Genomic DNA, 17,091 nt, shown 5'->3' on the forward strand with positions numbered 1-17,091 from the left:
ACATTGGGCCCAGATGAATGTGGGTATATGGGAACTGTATGGGGTAACTCTGCGTGGCAGACTGGATTCATGTATTTTTAGATATACAGCAGTCAGGCCATTTCGTCCCACAAGTCTGTGCTGCCTAATTTACACCCCATTAACCTACACCCCGGTGGGAGGAAACTGGAGCCACCGAAGAAAACCAATGCAGACAAGGGGAGAACATACAAACTCCTTACAGACAGCATGGGATTCGAACCCTGGTCCAGTCCCGGTCACTGGCGTTGCTCTAACTGCTATGTCAACCGTGGCATTTTAAAATTATTAAAAATAAATTAAGCACTTGAAAACATTCGAGACAATTAATTGTGTTTGAATTATCTTATTTAATTGAGAAATAATGTGAATTACTTGGCACTTAATTATCTTCCCAGTACTCATTTCCTCCGTGTCAAAATGAGAGGAGTTGCTGATTAAGCACTGAGTTAGATTTGGCAGAAGTTTAATGTAAATATTTCTAAGTGTAGCATCTGGGAAACTGCATAAAGTTGACGATCTGCCTCTGAACTCTACAGGGAGTCCATCTTTAATATGCATGTTGAATAACTGGAACAAAGAGCTTCCTGCAAATTTCAGGCTTCTGTATCTATGAAAATGTCCTTTGGAAAGGGTTTGATTTTCCAGTTTGGCCTTCTCTGCAAAAGAGATTGTGTCACAGACCTAATGTATCTGACAATAGTAATTGACTATGTCTTTACTCTTCAAGAGGTATGTAAGGGTAGTAAATGGAAAGGTCAAAAACAAAATATGTCTTTGTGCTTAATTTTAGTTGTCTGTCAATTTCTATTTGTAATTTTTTCCAAGTTAATGTTGGTGTATCTTTTATGTATTCCCGAGAAGTCAGACCAATATGAAAAGAATACACAACACTCAAGTTGCAGGATCAACTTGTTTAGCACAATCTGCTTCAGCTAAAGGTGTTATGGCATCCAATAAAGATGTTCCAAAAGTCCAGGTTAGTAGAAGAGTATTACAGCAGCATTTGAACATGTTCCAGCAACACTATCTACATTTACCTTTAATTGCCTCACCATCACATTTTAACTTTTCTCTGTTTAGCAGTTGAGATGAGACTGTGTGGTTTCTTGGATCATTTGAGAGGACATATTGCTTCAGGTGACATGTAGACCAGACCAACTAAATTTCCTCTTCTAAAGGGCATTACTAAACATGACAATCTGGTTTTTAATGATAATCTGGTGGGCCACCATTAGCAAGACCTACTGTTTTGTTTTCAAATTCCATATGAATGTAAGTTCCACAATTACCCTGGTAGAATTTGAACACGTGGTGCTGGTTTGTTTGTGCCAGCCTCTGCTTATCTAATCTAATAGGGTGTTCACTGTATGACTACTGTAAACACCATAAAATGTTTGATTATCCAGTGGGCACAAACTTTGAATTATGGCAGCATTTGGATTTTCTCTCAAAGCCAATTACAGTAGACAGAAAAGCCTAGATACTGTGCAGTATATGGCTGTTTAATTCTTTCTCTCCAACTAATGCATTCCAACAGCTGTTATCCCTCCAGGTTCTTTTCATCAGCTTTGCGAAGGACATCTGCTTCTCAGTGAGATTTCCAATTAAGACCCTTTTCACACTTTCGGATATGCAAATACAGTAATTCCCCAAACTCATTTCACTGATAATCCTGGCAACACATGTTTGGGAAACCTTCATTTATGGACTTTATTCTAAACCTCCAATAATAGCTCTCTATTTCACTTGCTATAACCAGATGTTCTCTCAAGTGAAAAGAATGGTATTCTGTTAACCAGTTCTTGAATTTTTTTACAAAGCTTTCAATGGAACAAATGGGTGGATATGGGATCAACACAATGTTAGATCTACATGGAAAAGGAATCAGCAAGATACAGAAGTTTAAAATTGTAAGCATTTGCTGTTGATTATAACTGTTTGTGAATTAAGTGTGAACTTTGGAATAATGTTTACATTTTCTAATAAACTTTTTTAAGGTTTTCAAATTTAATTGGCCAAGCCTTATCCAAGATAAGTCTTCAATGGTCTATCATGTAAACATTGGACGCAATCCATTTAACTGGAATTAATGAAGGCTAAACATACAGCCACCACTAAGTCTGGTAAAATGGCTGCTGATATACGGCTGAATTCTTCACTTGTGTATTAAGTAATTCTATATCTATCTTGTTTGGTGGTGGGGTGAGAAATCTAAAAAGTAATGGAAAAGAGAGAATGGAGGATAATTAAAAAAAATGTTTCTCATTCAGATCTGCTAAGATTGATATTGAAAGTTCAGCAGTTGGAGCAGTTGATTGGGCAATTGAGGTCACGTGACCCAGACATCAGAATGAAAATGAGGGACTGTGTCACGGAGCGGTCATTATTGGTGTGGACTGAGTCAGGGTGGAAAGGCTATGGCAAATAGAGGCTGAGGTGGTGGTACAGGAATTGAAGTAAGAAAGGACCACTCTATTCAAGGAATAAAAAGGATTGAGCAGGTAGGCACAGGTAAGGGCAGGTTTTAGATATCATATTTTTAAATATTCTCATCATAAATAATGAGAATAGCAGGCAAGGCAGGGAAATGTTCCTCTTGCAGAATGTGGGTCATCAGGGAAACCAGCAGAATCCCTGACGATTACATCTGTGGGAAGAGAAAAAACTTTCAAAATTGGGTGTAATTGGGCAGCATGAGCTCATGGGCTGAAATGGCCTGTTATCATGCTGTATGTCTAAATTTAATTTTTGTTTTTTAAAGTGCATCCAGCTACAAACCGAGTTAAATAATTGGAGCTGGAGATGAACTCTGGATCATTTGGGAGGCAGTGATAGACAGGAGTTACAGGGATACTATCACACCTAGGAGGCAGCTGAAGGGTAGATGAATGACAGTCAGGAAAGGGAAAGAGAACAGGTCTGCACTGCGGGGAACCCCTATGGCCATTCCCTTCATAATAATTATATCAATTTGGATACTGTTGGTGGGGTGGGGGGGAGGAAAATCCTGGAGCCACGGCAATCGGGTCTCTGGCATGGAGATTGGTCCTGTAGTTGGGAAGGGAGGAGGCAAGCTGTAGTGATAGGGAATTCCATAGTTAGGTTCTGTGGAAGAGATTGAATATCCCAGATGATGTTGCCTCCCTGGTAGTAGTGTCCCAAGATATCTCAGATTAATTTCACGGCATTCTCAGGAGGGAAGGTCAGCAGCTTGATGTTGTGGTTCATATAGGGACCAATAATGTGGGTAAGAAGGGAAAGGAGGTCCTGCAAGGAGCATTTGAGTTAGGTGCGAGGTTGAAGCATAGGACCTCCAGGGTTGTGATGTCAGGATTTCTTTCTTGTGAGGTAAGAAATAGGAGTATAATGCAGCTTAATACATGGCTAAAGACGTGGTGAAGGAGGGAAGACCACATTTTAGGATCATTGGGGTCTCTTCCAGGGAAGGTAGGACCTGTTCCGACTGGATGATTTGCATTTGAACTGGAGGGAGACTAATATCCTTGCGGGAAGGTTTTCTAGTGCTGCTTTGGTGGGTTTAAATTGGATTAGCAGGGGGCTAGGAACCAGACTGCAGAGCAGAAGGAGGAGGGATAAGTTGATGTGAAAACTGCATGCACCATTAGAGGTCAACAGATTGTACATGGTGGAAATATTCTCGGGTTCATCTATTTTTTTATTATTTTTTTATTTTTCACACTGTGAACCATATCAACCAAAATACATATAAACATTTCCCTCTTAAATATACTCAGTGGCATTTTCCCCCCCTTTTTTCCCCCTACCTTCCCTCCCCCCTTCCCACTCCCCTCCAAAACCAATAAACATTTAACATATACAATACAGTAAAACCATTAAACAATGTCATCACACAATGAAAAATAAACAAGAAAAATGTGTCATCTACTTTTACATACTGAATCAAGTCATTTTGTCTTCTTATCATTTTAGGGGGTGGAGGTCTGCGGTAGGCCCTCTCAGTTATGTTCCATGTACGGTTCCCAAATTTGTTCAAATAATGTGACTTTATTTTTTAAATTATATGTTATTTTTTCCAATGGAATACATTTATTCATTTCCATGTACCATTGCTGTACTCTCAGGCTCGCTTCTGATTTCCAAGTTGACATTATACATTCTTTTGCTACAGCTAAGGCTATCATAATAAATCTTTTTTACGCTTCATCCAGTTTGAGGCCTAATTCCTTACTACTTATATTACTTAGGAGAAAAATCTCTGGATTTTTTGGTATGTTATTTTTTGATTTTATTTAATATCTGATTTAGAACTTCCCAAAACTTTTTCACTTTCTCACATGCCCAAATTGCATGTACTGTTGTTCCCATTTCCTTCTAATAGCGAAAACATCTATCTGATAATGTTGGATCTCATTTTTTTTAACTTTTGGGGTGTGATATATAGCCTGTGTAACCAATTATACTGTATCATACTTAACCTTGTGTTTATTATATTTTTCATAGTTCCAGAACATAATTTTTCCCATGTTTCATTTTTTATCTTTATGTTTAAATCCTTTTCCCACTTTTGTTTGGGTTTATAGCTTATTTCATCATTTTTCTTCTCTTGCAGCTTGATGTACATGTTTGTTATAAATCTTTTAATTATCATTGTGTCTGTAATCACATATTCAAAGCTGCTTCCTTCTGGTAATCTCAGTCTGTTTCCCAATTTATCCTTTAAGTAAGTTTTCAGTTGGTGGTATGCAAACATTGTACCATGAGTTATTCTATATTTGTACTTCAATTGTTCAAATGTTAATAAATTATTTCCCAAAGAACAATTTTCTATTCTTTTGATTCCTTTTCTCTCCCATTCTCTAAAGGAAATGTTATTTATTGTAAAAGGGATTAACTGATATTGGGTCAATAATAATTTAGGTATTTGATAATTTATTTTTTTCCTTTCTAAGTGAATCTTCTTCCATATATTGAGTAAATGATGCAATACTGGTGAGCTTTTATATTGTACCAGCTTTTCATCCCACTTATAAAGAATATGTTCTGGTACCTTCTCCCCTAATTTATCTAGCTCTATCTTAGTCCAATCTGGTTTTTCCCTTGTCTGATAAAAATCTGATAAATACCTTAGTTGTGCTGATCTATAGTAATTTTTAAAGTTTGGTAACTGCAAACCACCTTGATTGTACCTCTCTGTTAATTTATCTAACGCTATCCTCGTTTTCCTCCCTTTCCACAAAAATTTCCTTATTATTCTCTTTAGTTCATTAAATAATTTCTCTGTTAAGGGAATTGGTAACAATTGAAATAAGTATTTTATCCTTGGAAAGACATTCATTTTAATGCTATTTACCCTCCCTATCAACGTTAGTAGTAATTCTCTCCAATGTTCTAAGTCTTCCTGCAATTTCTTTATTAGTGGCTGATAATTTAGTTTGTACAAGTGGCTTAAGTTATTATCTAACCTGATCCCTAGGTATCAGATTGCTTGCGTTTGCCATTTAAATGGTGATTCTTTTTTAAATTCTATATAGTCCGCATTACTCATTGGCATCACTTCACTTTTATTTGCGTTGATCTTGTACCCCGATATTTCTCCATTCTCCTTCAATTTCTTATGTAGTTCTTTTATTGATATTTCTGGTTCTGTTAGGTATACTATGATGTCCTCTGCAAATAAACTGATTTTATACTCCTTCTCCTTTATTTTTATCCCTTTTATTTTATTTTCTGTTCTTATCAGTTCTGCCAATGGTTTGATGCATCTATTTCAATGCAAGGAATATTGCAGGAAAATCAGATGAGCTTCGACTCTGAATTGGCACATGGAATTATGACATTATAACCCTTGGTGGAACTTGGCTGCAGGAGGGACAGGACTGTCAGTGCTATATTTCTGGCTTCTTTTGGCTTTAGTCATGATAGAACGGGGTGTGGTGGTGGGGGGGGGGGGTGTGGAATGAAAGGGGGAGGAATTGCATTGCTTGTCAGGGAAGAGGGATAGTCTACTGAGGCTATATGGGCAGGAATGAGAAATAGGAAAGGTATGACCACACGTGGTTTTATAGACTGCCCAATAGTCAACGAAAATTGTAAAAGCAAATCTGTAGAGAGATAGCAGACAACTACAGGAAATGTAAGCCTGTGATAGTGGAAATTCTAACTTTCCACACATTGACTGAAATATCTGTATTGTAAAAGGACTGGATGGCTTGGAGTTTGTCAATTGTGTTTAGGAAAGTTATCTAAATCAGTATATAGAGGTACCAACTAGACAGAGTGCAATAATGGATCTCCTATTAGGGAATGAGATGGGACAGGTGACAGAAGGATGTGTAGGGGAATATTTTGCGTCCAGTGATTATAATGCCATTAGTTTCAAGTTAGTTAAGGATAAGTCTGGTTTTCGGGTTGAAATTCTAAATTGGAGAAAGGCCAATTTTGAGGAAATGAGAAAGGATCTAGAGCAGGGGTGTCAAACTCAAATTCACATAGGGCCAAAATTAAAAACTTGGACTAAGTCGTGGACCAAACTAAATATTTATTGAAAATTTTTCAACAACATCTGCATGTTTTCTTTCAACAAATGTAATGTTAAACTTTTTCTTATTAAAATAAATGTTTAATAATAGTTTTGGTTAAACTCTTTCCAGAAGAAGCATTAACAAATGAGAAATAAAATATTCAATAAATAATATTTCTCTATAGCCTTTAAGCTCCTTTTAAATGTATATTTTTTCACAAGCCAACAAGTCAAAAAAATAACAACTTGCTTCAATGACAAACAGGTTTGTCTTTTAAAATGATGAACATATAGTCTGCCTCCCACATGTCTTGAATGGTCCTGTTTTCTGTCTTTCGTTTGGCCATTTTTCGTAAGGGGTTTATTACATGTGAGTTAGGCGACAGGTGGCAGATACTAATGAAAGTAAAGAGAGGAGATGGGGGTGATTATCAGGCTGATGGGCCGGCGCCAATGCATTTGCAAAGCATTCTGGGATTTGTAGTATTAGCTGTGCATGCGCTATACTGGCGCGGCGGCCAATGGGCCAGCTCTAATACATATTTGATATGATCTTGCGGGCCAAATATAATTATATCACGGGCAAAATTTGGCCCGCGGGCCTGAGTTTGACATGTGTGCTCTAGAGTGCATGGATTGGGTTGTTGTTTTCCGGCAAGGATGTATGAGGTAAGTGGAAGATCTTCAAAGGTGAAATTTTGAGAGTATAGAGTTTGTATGTTCCTCTCAGGATTAAAAGCAAAGTAGACAGGCAGAGGGAACCTGATTTTCGATGGATATTGGGAATCTGGTTCTGAAAAAGGGAGAGATGTACAGCAGGTCTAGGCAACATGGAGAAAATGAGGTACTTGAGCACAAAAATACAAGAAAGCCCTCAAGAAAGAAATCAGGAAGGCTAAAAGAAAATATGGCGTTGCTTTGGCAGACAATGTAAAGGAAAATTCACAGGGTTTCCACAGGGATATTAAGAGCAAAAGGATAGTGAGGGACAAAATTGGTTCCCTTGAAAATCTGTGTGGTTGGCTTTGTATGGAGTCAAAAGAGATGGGGAGATCTTAAATGATTTATTTTCATCAGTATTCACTTAGGAAATGGGCACAGAATCATAGGAAGTAAGAAAAACAATGAGTGAGATTATGAAACCTATAGAGATTAGAGGAAAAGTGCTTGCTGTCTTAAAGCAAATAAGGATGGATAAATCCCCATGGCCTGACAAGATATTTCCTTGGACCTAGAGGGAGGTGAGTGTAAAAATTGCAGGGGCTGTGGCAGAAATATTTAAAATACCCTTAGCCACGGGTGTGGTGCCATAAGACAGGAGTGCAGATTATGTTGTTTAAAAAAGGCTCCAAAAGTAACCCTGGAAATTATAGACCATTGAGCCTTATATCAGTGGTAGGTAAATTATTGAAAGGTGTTCTAAGAGATCAGTCATACAATCATTTTGATAGTTAGAAACAGATGAGGGATAGTCAACGTGGCTTTGTGCCTGTTGGTTATGTTTAACCAATCTTATAGAGTTTTTCAAGAAGTTATCCAGAAAGTTGACTAAGGAAAGGCTGTGGATGTTGTCTACATGGACTTTAGTTAGGCCTTTGACAAGTTATGACATGAGAGGTTAGTCAGGAAGGTTCAGATTCTAGGTATACATGGTGAAGTTTTCAGACTCCTGGGGCATTACAATTGGTTCTGGGGAAGGTGGGACCAATACAAACCAGACCTTACAGGACCAGGAGGATTGTTTGCGAGTGCTGTCAGGGAACATTTAAAATATATGGGAATCCATGTAGAAAGATGGAGAGAAGCCATGCAAAAGTTAAGCTTGAGAAAAGTAAAAGTGGAATACAGAAAAACCAACTGCAAAAAAAAAGATTTGTTAATCAAGCAAGAGAGTTGGAATAAATGGCTGTTTCTTTAGTTGTCAATCAGTGGTATAGGGGTCGATGCCAGGCAGATAACTTTTCACTATATACATCAACGATTTGGAAGATGGGTCTGAGTGTGGTGTATCTTGGTTTGCTGATGACACAAAATTAAATGGAAAAGTAAATTTTGCACAGTATGTGGAGTGTCTGCAGAGCAAAATAGTTAGCTTGAATGATGCACACGTGGCTGGCAAATTGAGTACTATGTAGGTAAATGTGAGGATAACCACTTTGGAAAGACTGTACTGGACAACAAATAATTTCAAAAGGTTTGCTCCCTGAAATAAAAATAGGGGATTATGATAAACAACCTCAAGCTGAACACAAAGATAATTTCAGATTTGCTGTATCATGTAGGAAATTGGAGAAACATTAAGTTAACTTTTATTGAATTTAGCAGGTTTAATTGCACAATGATGCTGACACGTTCCGTTAGTTCAACTGGCCTAAAAATGTTTTGCCAGTGATTTTCATTTCTACTCAACATCTGATGCCTCTCTTGGATGGAGATGAGAGGGAACAGGTTTTTCCAGAGAGTAGTGAATCTGTGGAATTCTCTGCCAGAGGAAGCTTAAAAGCTGCCGTGTTAAAGATATTTAAGATAGATTTTTACACAGTCAGGAAATTAGGGTTTTGGGTAAAAGGTAGGTAGGTGGAGCTGAATCCACACCCAGATCAGTCATCATCTTATTAAATGACAGAGCAGGGTCAAAGATGGCCTACTCCTATTTCTTATGTTATGAAGTCAATGTTTCAGTTTGATGATCCTCTTGAGTTGTTCAATAGACTACTTTGGCACAAATATAATTGAGCATTGATCTAACAGGATGTGTTTTGCCAAGTTCATGCATAGGGATATGCTTCTGTGCTCTTCGTCTCAGCCCCTTTTACTATGGTTAGGAACATTAAAGGAGTATTCTTTGAGAAAGCAAAGATATGATCATAAGAAGTGCATCCTGCCATGTTTTCCTCCTTACTCTGTGTGCTGCTTTATTAGAATTTACCAGTATTTTCTCTATCAACCAGCCATAAAGATTTGAAACTTTTGATGACCTTGTGCTGCAACATCACTACAACATTCTGAAATTTAAGTTAATATTAGATTGGAAGTCGGTCAATGCGAATAAAATATTAATCTTTCCTTGTGAAATTTCACAACTAAATGTATCAAAACGTGCTCTGGCAAAGACTACTGTATATTCTAAATGTATCAAAACATGCTCTGGTAAAGACTACTGTATATTCTAAATGTATCAAAACATGCTCTGGTAAAGACTAATGTATATTCTAAATGTATCAAAACATGCTCTGGTAAGGACTACTGTATATTCTAAAACTCTGCTGTTTTATTTTAATTCAGTTGAAAGGAATAAAGATTTTGGATCTTTCCTGTAATTCCATAGAAGAAATTGAGAATTTGGAAGATAAATGTGAAATTACTGAACTCAAACTATATGGTAACAACATAAGACATATCAAGAATCTAGATAGGTAGGTGCCAATGACCATTAACTGCAAGGTTTTTGGAAGTCTCTAATTGTGTGAATAGCATCTTTCATCTTAAATATTTAACTGCCGTGTAGTAACATATTTAAAGGCAGCTCAAACTATACTCTAATTACAAAACAGGATGCATTTGATGTGTATTATTTAGAACAGGACCTAAGATGGTATCAGAATTTATTTTCATGAACAAGTCACAAAATTCGTTGTTTTGCAGCAACATTACAGTGCAAACATTAACAAATAATAAATAAAAATAGTGCATGAAAAGTCAAAGTAAGGCAGTGTCTTTGGTTCATTGATCATTCTGGAATCTGATGACAGCAGGGAAAAAGCTGTCCTTGTGCCACTGAGTGCTCGTTTTTTCCGATGGTAGCTGAGTGAAGAGGGCGTGGCCTGAGTGGTGGGGGTCCTTGAGGATAGAGGCTGCTTTCTTAAGACATCGTCTCTTATAGATGTCCTTGATTGAATGAAGTCTACTGCCCATGATGTCACAGGCTGACTTAACAACCCTCTTGAGTTTTTTTTCCTTGTCCTGAGTGTTGGCACCTCAGTACAAGACAGTGATGTAACCAGCCAGAATGCTCTCTATGGTACCTGAAGATGTTTTTGAGAGTATTTGGTGACATACTGAATCTCCTCAAACACCTCACAAAGTATATTCGCTGGTGAGCCGCCTTCGTGATTGCATCGATGTGGAAGCTCCAGGATAGATTCTCGGAGATGTTGACCTCAGGAATTTGAAGTTCTTGACCCTCTCCACTATTGTGCACTTGACCAAGACTGGATAGTGTTCTTACTTCCTCCTGAAGTCCACAATCATCTTCTTGGTTTTGCTAATGTTGAGTGCAAGGTTGTTGGTGTGACACCACTCAATGAGCTGATCTATCTCCCTTGTAATTAGCATTCAAGCAAAATAATCCTTTATCTAACCAGAAATACTTTAAACAGCGGGCTTCATGTCACAGTTGTGCAAACTTTTGATTATCTATTGTAAATCTTCAATCTTTTACTCATTTGCTAGAACTTTTGATGATTCCAAAAATGTACATCTCTGGCTGAACCTCTAGACGTTATTTTAACTGGAGGAGGCCAGAGATTTGCATCAAGCAAAGAGAGATTTACAGTGGTACATTTTTAATGGAGGAAAGGGGTCTTGCCCCAACCCCTTAGGCTGCTGTCTAATTTGCTGAAGAATTTTTTTTCTGCTCTGCTACTTTATAGGTGCTCCTGTAGAGGCATCCTGAAGTATCTTATCGAGACTTTCTCTGTCAGTCTTAAAGCCATGGGGGCATTAAAGGAAAATAGTGAGGGAACTGTATAAAATGGATACAGGCTCTTTATCCAGGCTCTTTGTTTACTTTAGGTATTCTCCAATATATTGGCAAATATATTCCAAGCTGTGAAACTCTGGGATTACAGACAATGATTTGATGGAGCCCATCTTTCTAACAGGGCTCTGCCTCCAAAGATATACAAGAGAATTGTGTGGGAGGAGTATGCATAAAAATTAGCATTGAAGTGTGGGAAGAAGAAAGCATATATTATTGGTACTGTTATATTCCTACTTCTGTTTCTTTTGTTCCTCAACTTTATGCCAATTCAGTTAGAACATTCTTAATGTAAAATTTACAACAGCCCTTGAGACAAGCCAATATATTGGAAAGCATCCATATATTCTGGCAAGGAACAGGGGCGAGGCACCCAGGGCAGGTTACATCCACAATTATTCCTTCTATAATTGAACACGTCCTTCATATTTTCTTTCTATTTTATAAACTATACATCTCATTAAGCAACTTCCATTCTCTCTTGCTGAATTTTTTTTATCCTTTTTCTGTCAATCTAACAATTCTTTTAATCACTACACTGAGAAATAAGAACTAGGACAAGGAGTAGGCCATTTGGTTCTTGAACAGAATGTGGAAGATTTAATTAATGATCTGGCAACATGATGAAATTTCTAATTCAATTTAGAATGGATAAACCAAGGACAGATGACTTAACAAATATTGACCAGTAGCACTTACATCAACAGTGATGAAGTGTTTTTAAAGGCTGGTGATGAAGCAGATCAGCTCTTGTCTGAGCAGAGATACTGATCCATTCCAGTTCACCTATTGTAGAAACAGGTCTATGGCGGATGCCATCTCACTAGTTTTACACAAGCCCTGGAACACCTGGATAACAAAGATTCAAACATCAGGATGCTCTTTATCGACTACAGTTCGGCATTTAACACCATCATCCCCATAAAATTGATCAGCAAACTCCAAGACCTGGGAGCTAACACCCCACTGTGTAATTTCCTCATCTCCAGACCACAATCGGTGAAGATTGGCAAGAACTTCTCCTGCACAATCCATCAGTACTGGAGCACCCACAGGGCTGTGTTCCCTGCTCTACTCACTTTATACCTATGACTGTGTAGCTTGGTACAATAATAACACCATCTAAAAATTTGCTGACAATACCATGGTAGTGGGTTGTATAAAGGAACGGGATTGAAAACCCTGGCAAATTTCTACAAAGGTGTGGTGGAAAGTATGCTGACCAGCTGCATCATGGTCTGGTATGAGAACACCAATACCCCTGAGTGTAAATCCCTCCAAAAGGTAGTGGACATAGCTCAGGACTGCTCTACTCACTTTACACTTTACAGTTGGGCATGAGCCCTAATAAAACTGAGCTTAACCTGACGATACTACATGTGTGTCTTCTTTAGAGTAGCTCAGTATGACAATGACACCATCTACAAATTGGCTGACAGTACCACACTAGTGGGTTGTAAAAAGGAAGGGAATGAGTTAGTATACAGGATAGAGATTGAAAACCTTGCTGAATGGTGCACCAACAACAACCTTGCACTCAAGTCACCAAAACTAAGGAGCTGATTGTTGACTTTCAGGAAAGGAAAGCCAGTGGTATACAATCCAGTGAAAATTGGGGGAATCAGAGGTGGAGAGGGTGAGAAAATTTAGGTTCTTGGGAGTCACTATCTCAGAAGATCTTCCTGGACCCAACAAACAAATGGCATCATGAAGAAAGCTCTACTTCCTCAGGAGTTTGCAGAGGTTTGGTATGACATCAGAAACTCTGGAAAATTTCTACAGAGGTGTGGTGGAAAATGATTTGCTGATTTGCTGCATCATGGTCTTGTATAGAAACACCAATACCCCTGAGCTTAAAGCTCTCCAAAAGATAGTGGACACAGCCCAGTACATGACAGGCAAAACTCTCCCCACTATTGAGTACATCTACAGGGAACGCTGCTGTCGGAGTGCAGCAACAATCATCAAAGACCCTCACCACCCTGCACACACTCTTTTATCGCGGCTGTCATCAGGAAAGAGGTATTGATGCCACAAGACTCGCACCACCAGGTTCAGGATCTGCAATTACCCCTCCACCATCAGAATCTTCAATGACAAAGTCAAACAGAGACTCATTTAAGGACTCTTACTTGTGCATTTTATTGATTTTTCTTCTTGTTCTCTCTGTATTGCAGTTGTTTTGTTTACATTCGTTATCTGTTTGCAGTTCTTTTATTTGTTAACATGTTTACGCACTACCAGTTTTATTTCTTGCAGTACCAATTAGTATTAGTTCTGCCGCACCTGCAGGAGAAAGGAATCTCAGGGTTGTATGTGTTGTCATGTATTTTCTGTGACAATAAATCTGAATCTGACAGAAACTAAGAACTTAAAACTAAATGAGGCAATTACAACAATATAAAGATCAGTTTGGCTGAAGTGAATTGAAAATATAGATTAAAAGGTAAATTGGAAGATAAACAGTGGTGGACATATGGTGGCAATGTATTTTCAACAAACATGGAAGTCAAAGACAATTGCTCCAGAATGAGGTAGATCTTTCTGTGGCTAACAGAATTAATTCAAGAATGTTATATGAAAAGTGGTGGACAAGGTAAACATTTGTCACTTGGAAGCTAAGATTGGGGAATTAACAGTGGAAAAGAAGACAATGGCAGAGGGAGGTGGGGGGAGGAGTTGCACCTCTCTTCATGATATAAAAATCCAAGGAAAAAAGGGAGGAATTAATTTTAAATATTAACTATTTAAAAAAAATATATATTTGTCAAACGAATAGGTTAAATCCTGACAGATTCCCTGGACCTGATTTCCTGCTTCCTAGAATCTTAAGTGGCTGGATTGACAGTGGATTCCTTGTGGAATCTTTTAATATTTCCTTGAATTTGGAAAGATTCCAATGATTTGGAAAACTGAAAATATTAGCTGTTCAGTCTGATATCCGTCATTTGAAAAATGCCAGGTCATTATTAAGGAAGCGGTGGAAGAAAAATCATAAAGTCAAATGAGGTTTAATAAAAGATAAATTGTATTGAAAATATTTTGATTTAAAAAAAAATGATTGTGGTGGATAAATGGAAATCAATACAAGTAACGTGGCAGCCTGCCTTGGTCGCAATTGAGCTGGCACTCCGGGCGACGAGCGCAACCAAAGGCCAGCAGCCCGTGCAGTGGCACTGGCCCCAAGAAGCGAACCGGCAGGTAAATGGCAAGGGCAGCTTAAAGGCCAGTGACCCCAAAATGGCGGGGACAGTACAGGGGGAAGAAGGGCATTGTTATGCAGGAAAGCTCCCACGTGCAGGAAACCCTCTTTTGTTATACATGTGTCGTCAGCCAAGGGGTGCTATGGCAGGAACAGCACAGTATAAAAGTCGGGCATGAGCCCTAATAAAACTGAGCTTAACCTGACTACACTACATGTGTGTCTTCTTTCGAGTAGCGCGCGGCTACACTAACGTCTATGAGCTTTCAGAAAGGGTCCTCAAAAATGTTTACAGCACAAGGTATGAGCTCATGATATTTGTGGAGGATAAATATCAGAGAAATAACTGTGATAGAAACAGAATAAAGGAGTCGTTTTTAGTTTGCCAAGTTGTCACTAGGGGGTTGCCACAGAAATAAGTTCTAAATTAATGATTTAGATGAAAGGACAAAGTGTATTTCAGCCATATTTACTGATGATACAAGGGTAAGTGAAAAACAAATTGTGAGAAAAATGCAAAAAATGTATATAGATTAAGCTGATGGGTAAAAACAAAATTTGATTATTGGGAAATAATAAGAGGAAAGGTAGAGCCGAAGAACCATAGGACAATTACAGCACAGAAGTTGCAGCATAATTACGGCCCCTCAAGTCTATGGCGAACCATTTTTTTTTTTGCCTTGTCCCCTTCACCCACCCCATATCACTCCATACCTCTCCCATCCATATACCTGTTCAAATTCTTCTTTAATGTTAAAATTGAGCCTGGATTTACCATTTTAGCTGGAAGCTCATTCCACACTCCCACCACTCTCTGTGTGAAGCACCTCATAATATTTCCCCTAAATATTTTCCCTTTCACCCTTAACCCATGTCCTCTGGTTTGTATCTCACCTACCCCCAGTGGAAAAAGCCTACCTACATTTATTCTGTCTATTTTCCTCATAATTTTAAATAGCACTATCAAATCTCCCCTCATTCTTCTGTGCTCCGGGGAATAAAGTCTTAACCTGCAACTCAGTTCCTGAAGTCTGTGCAACATCCTAGTAAAATCTTCTCTGCGTTCTTTCTATTTTGTTGATATCTTTCCTGCAGTTCGGTGACCAAAAGTGCACACAATTCTCCAAATTTGACCTTATCAATGTCTTGTACAACTTTAACACAACATCCCACTCCTGTACTCATTACTTTGATTTATGAAGGCCAATATGTCAAAAGTTCTCTTTACAACCTTATTCCCCATGACACCACTTTCAGGGAATTATGTATCTATTCCCAGATTCCTTTGCTCTACTGCACTTCTCAGTCCCCTGTTATTTACTGTGATGCCTCTTGTATTAGCAGTAACAGAATAACATAAAGTGAACTGGAGTCTATCGAATGTTGCTGATGCCAAACCTGCAGATCTGCATTCAATTTTAGTTTCCTTATTTAAGAAGTGAAATACTTGCATTGGAAGCATTCCAGTTCAGGAATTGTCTTGTGACAAGAGTCCGAGAGCTTGGGTCTAAATTTACTCATTTCGAAGTATCAGATAAAACTTTGAAACATTATTGAAAGATGCAAAATTCCAAGGGCTTGCAGTGTAAATGCTTTGAGATGCTTCCCCTCAATTGAGAGACAGTTTCACAGTAAGGGTCTTGCTGATCATTAGAGCTGGTTTATTCCTGTTCCTATTTCCTATTTAATCATTTTTATTAGAAACTGACTGGAAGGCCAAAGCTCTTTGTGATTCTTGTTACCAGTTAGTGCAAGAAAATTGGATAAATCAAATGGACTGTGCATAATGCAGTAATTTCACCAAAAACTCTGATTCGTTCACAGAAAAACCTATCAACATTTTCTCTGGGGAAATTAGGTAAAGTTAGTAGATCAGCGTTGTCAACATTCTATTGGGCAAAATAAGTGAAGATGAATATCATCTTCAATTCCAACACCCATTGCTCCACTGACATATCGATCCATGTGATTCAAACTGCCAAGTTAGGGCCACATACAAATTGAGGAATAACACCTTGTATTCTATCTCAGCTGTCTTCAACCAGTCAGTATCAATATTGACCTCCAATTAACATTAACCCACTCCCCTGGTCTCCCTTTCCTTCATCCTTCTGTCTCCCGTCCACAAGCTCCTTACCCCTTTCCTTCTCCTTTCAGAGAGTCATCTCTCTTTATTGCTTCTCAGTTTCTTTCTTTTGTTCTCTCGCATCTTTATGTACCTATTACCTCTTTCCTGTTAGCCAAAGCTCCTGTCCCTTGCCATCCCAGCTTTTTTACGTATCTGTTTGACTTTCGGGATTTCTGAGGAAGGGGTTGAGGCTGAAGTGCCGACTAGCTTTTACTTCCAACAGATGCTGCATGTCCTGCCTTCAGCACTTTTGTGTACTGCATCATGATGCCATATACCAGGTGAGATTAAATTTGTATTTTAAAAGCTTTCAACTTGTAAGTGCAAAGGACATGAACGTGAGGCAATCTGTGTTGAATTCCTGGGAAAGAACACAATGAGGCAACACAGTTAAGTTCGCGGTTAGCGCAACGCTGTTGCAGTGCTAGAGATCAGGACCTGGGTTCTAATCCTGCACTGTTTGTAAGGAGTTTGCAGGT

At 38.4% G+C, this 17,091-nt stretch overlaps 1 protein-coding gene across 11 annotated transcripts in view; it reads left to right on the forward strand.

The window, feature by feature from the left end:
• LOC138759278 (protein phosphatase 1 regulatory subunit 7-like) overlaps positions 1 to 17,091 on the forward strand; it is an 85,704-nt gene that overhangs the window by 14,462 nt on the left and 54,151 nt on the right. For 4 of the 11 annotated variants that reach the window (XM_069929449.1, XM_069929451.1, XM_069929453.1 and 1 more), the window contains 3 exons: positions 880 to 997; positions 1,842 to 1,931; positions 9,809 to 9,939. In XM_069929449.1, the coding sequence (XP_069785550.1) occupies positions 880 to 997; positions 1,842 to 1,931; positions 9,809 to 9,939 (339 nt within the window). Of the gene's footprint in view, positions 1 to 557; positions 751 to 879; positions 998 to 1,841; positions 1,932 to 9,808; positions 9,940 to 17,091 lie in introns of all 11 variants that reach the window. The other 7 variants (XM_069929457.1, XM_069929458.1, XM_069929450.1 and 4 more) reach the window with 5 other exon arrangements.

Source organism: Narcine bancroftii, chromosome 3 (genome assembly GCF_036971445.1).
Source record: "Narcine bancroftii isolate sNarBan1 chromosome 3, sNarBan1.hap1, whole genome shotgun sequence".
NCBI classification, from domain to species: Eukaryota; Metazoa; Chordata; class Chondrichthyes; order Torpediniformes; family Narcinidae; genus Narcine; species Narcine bancroftii.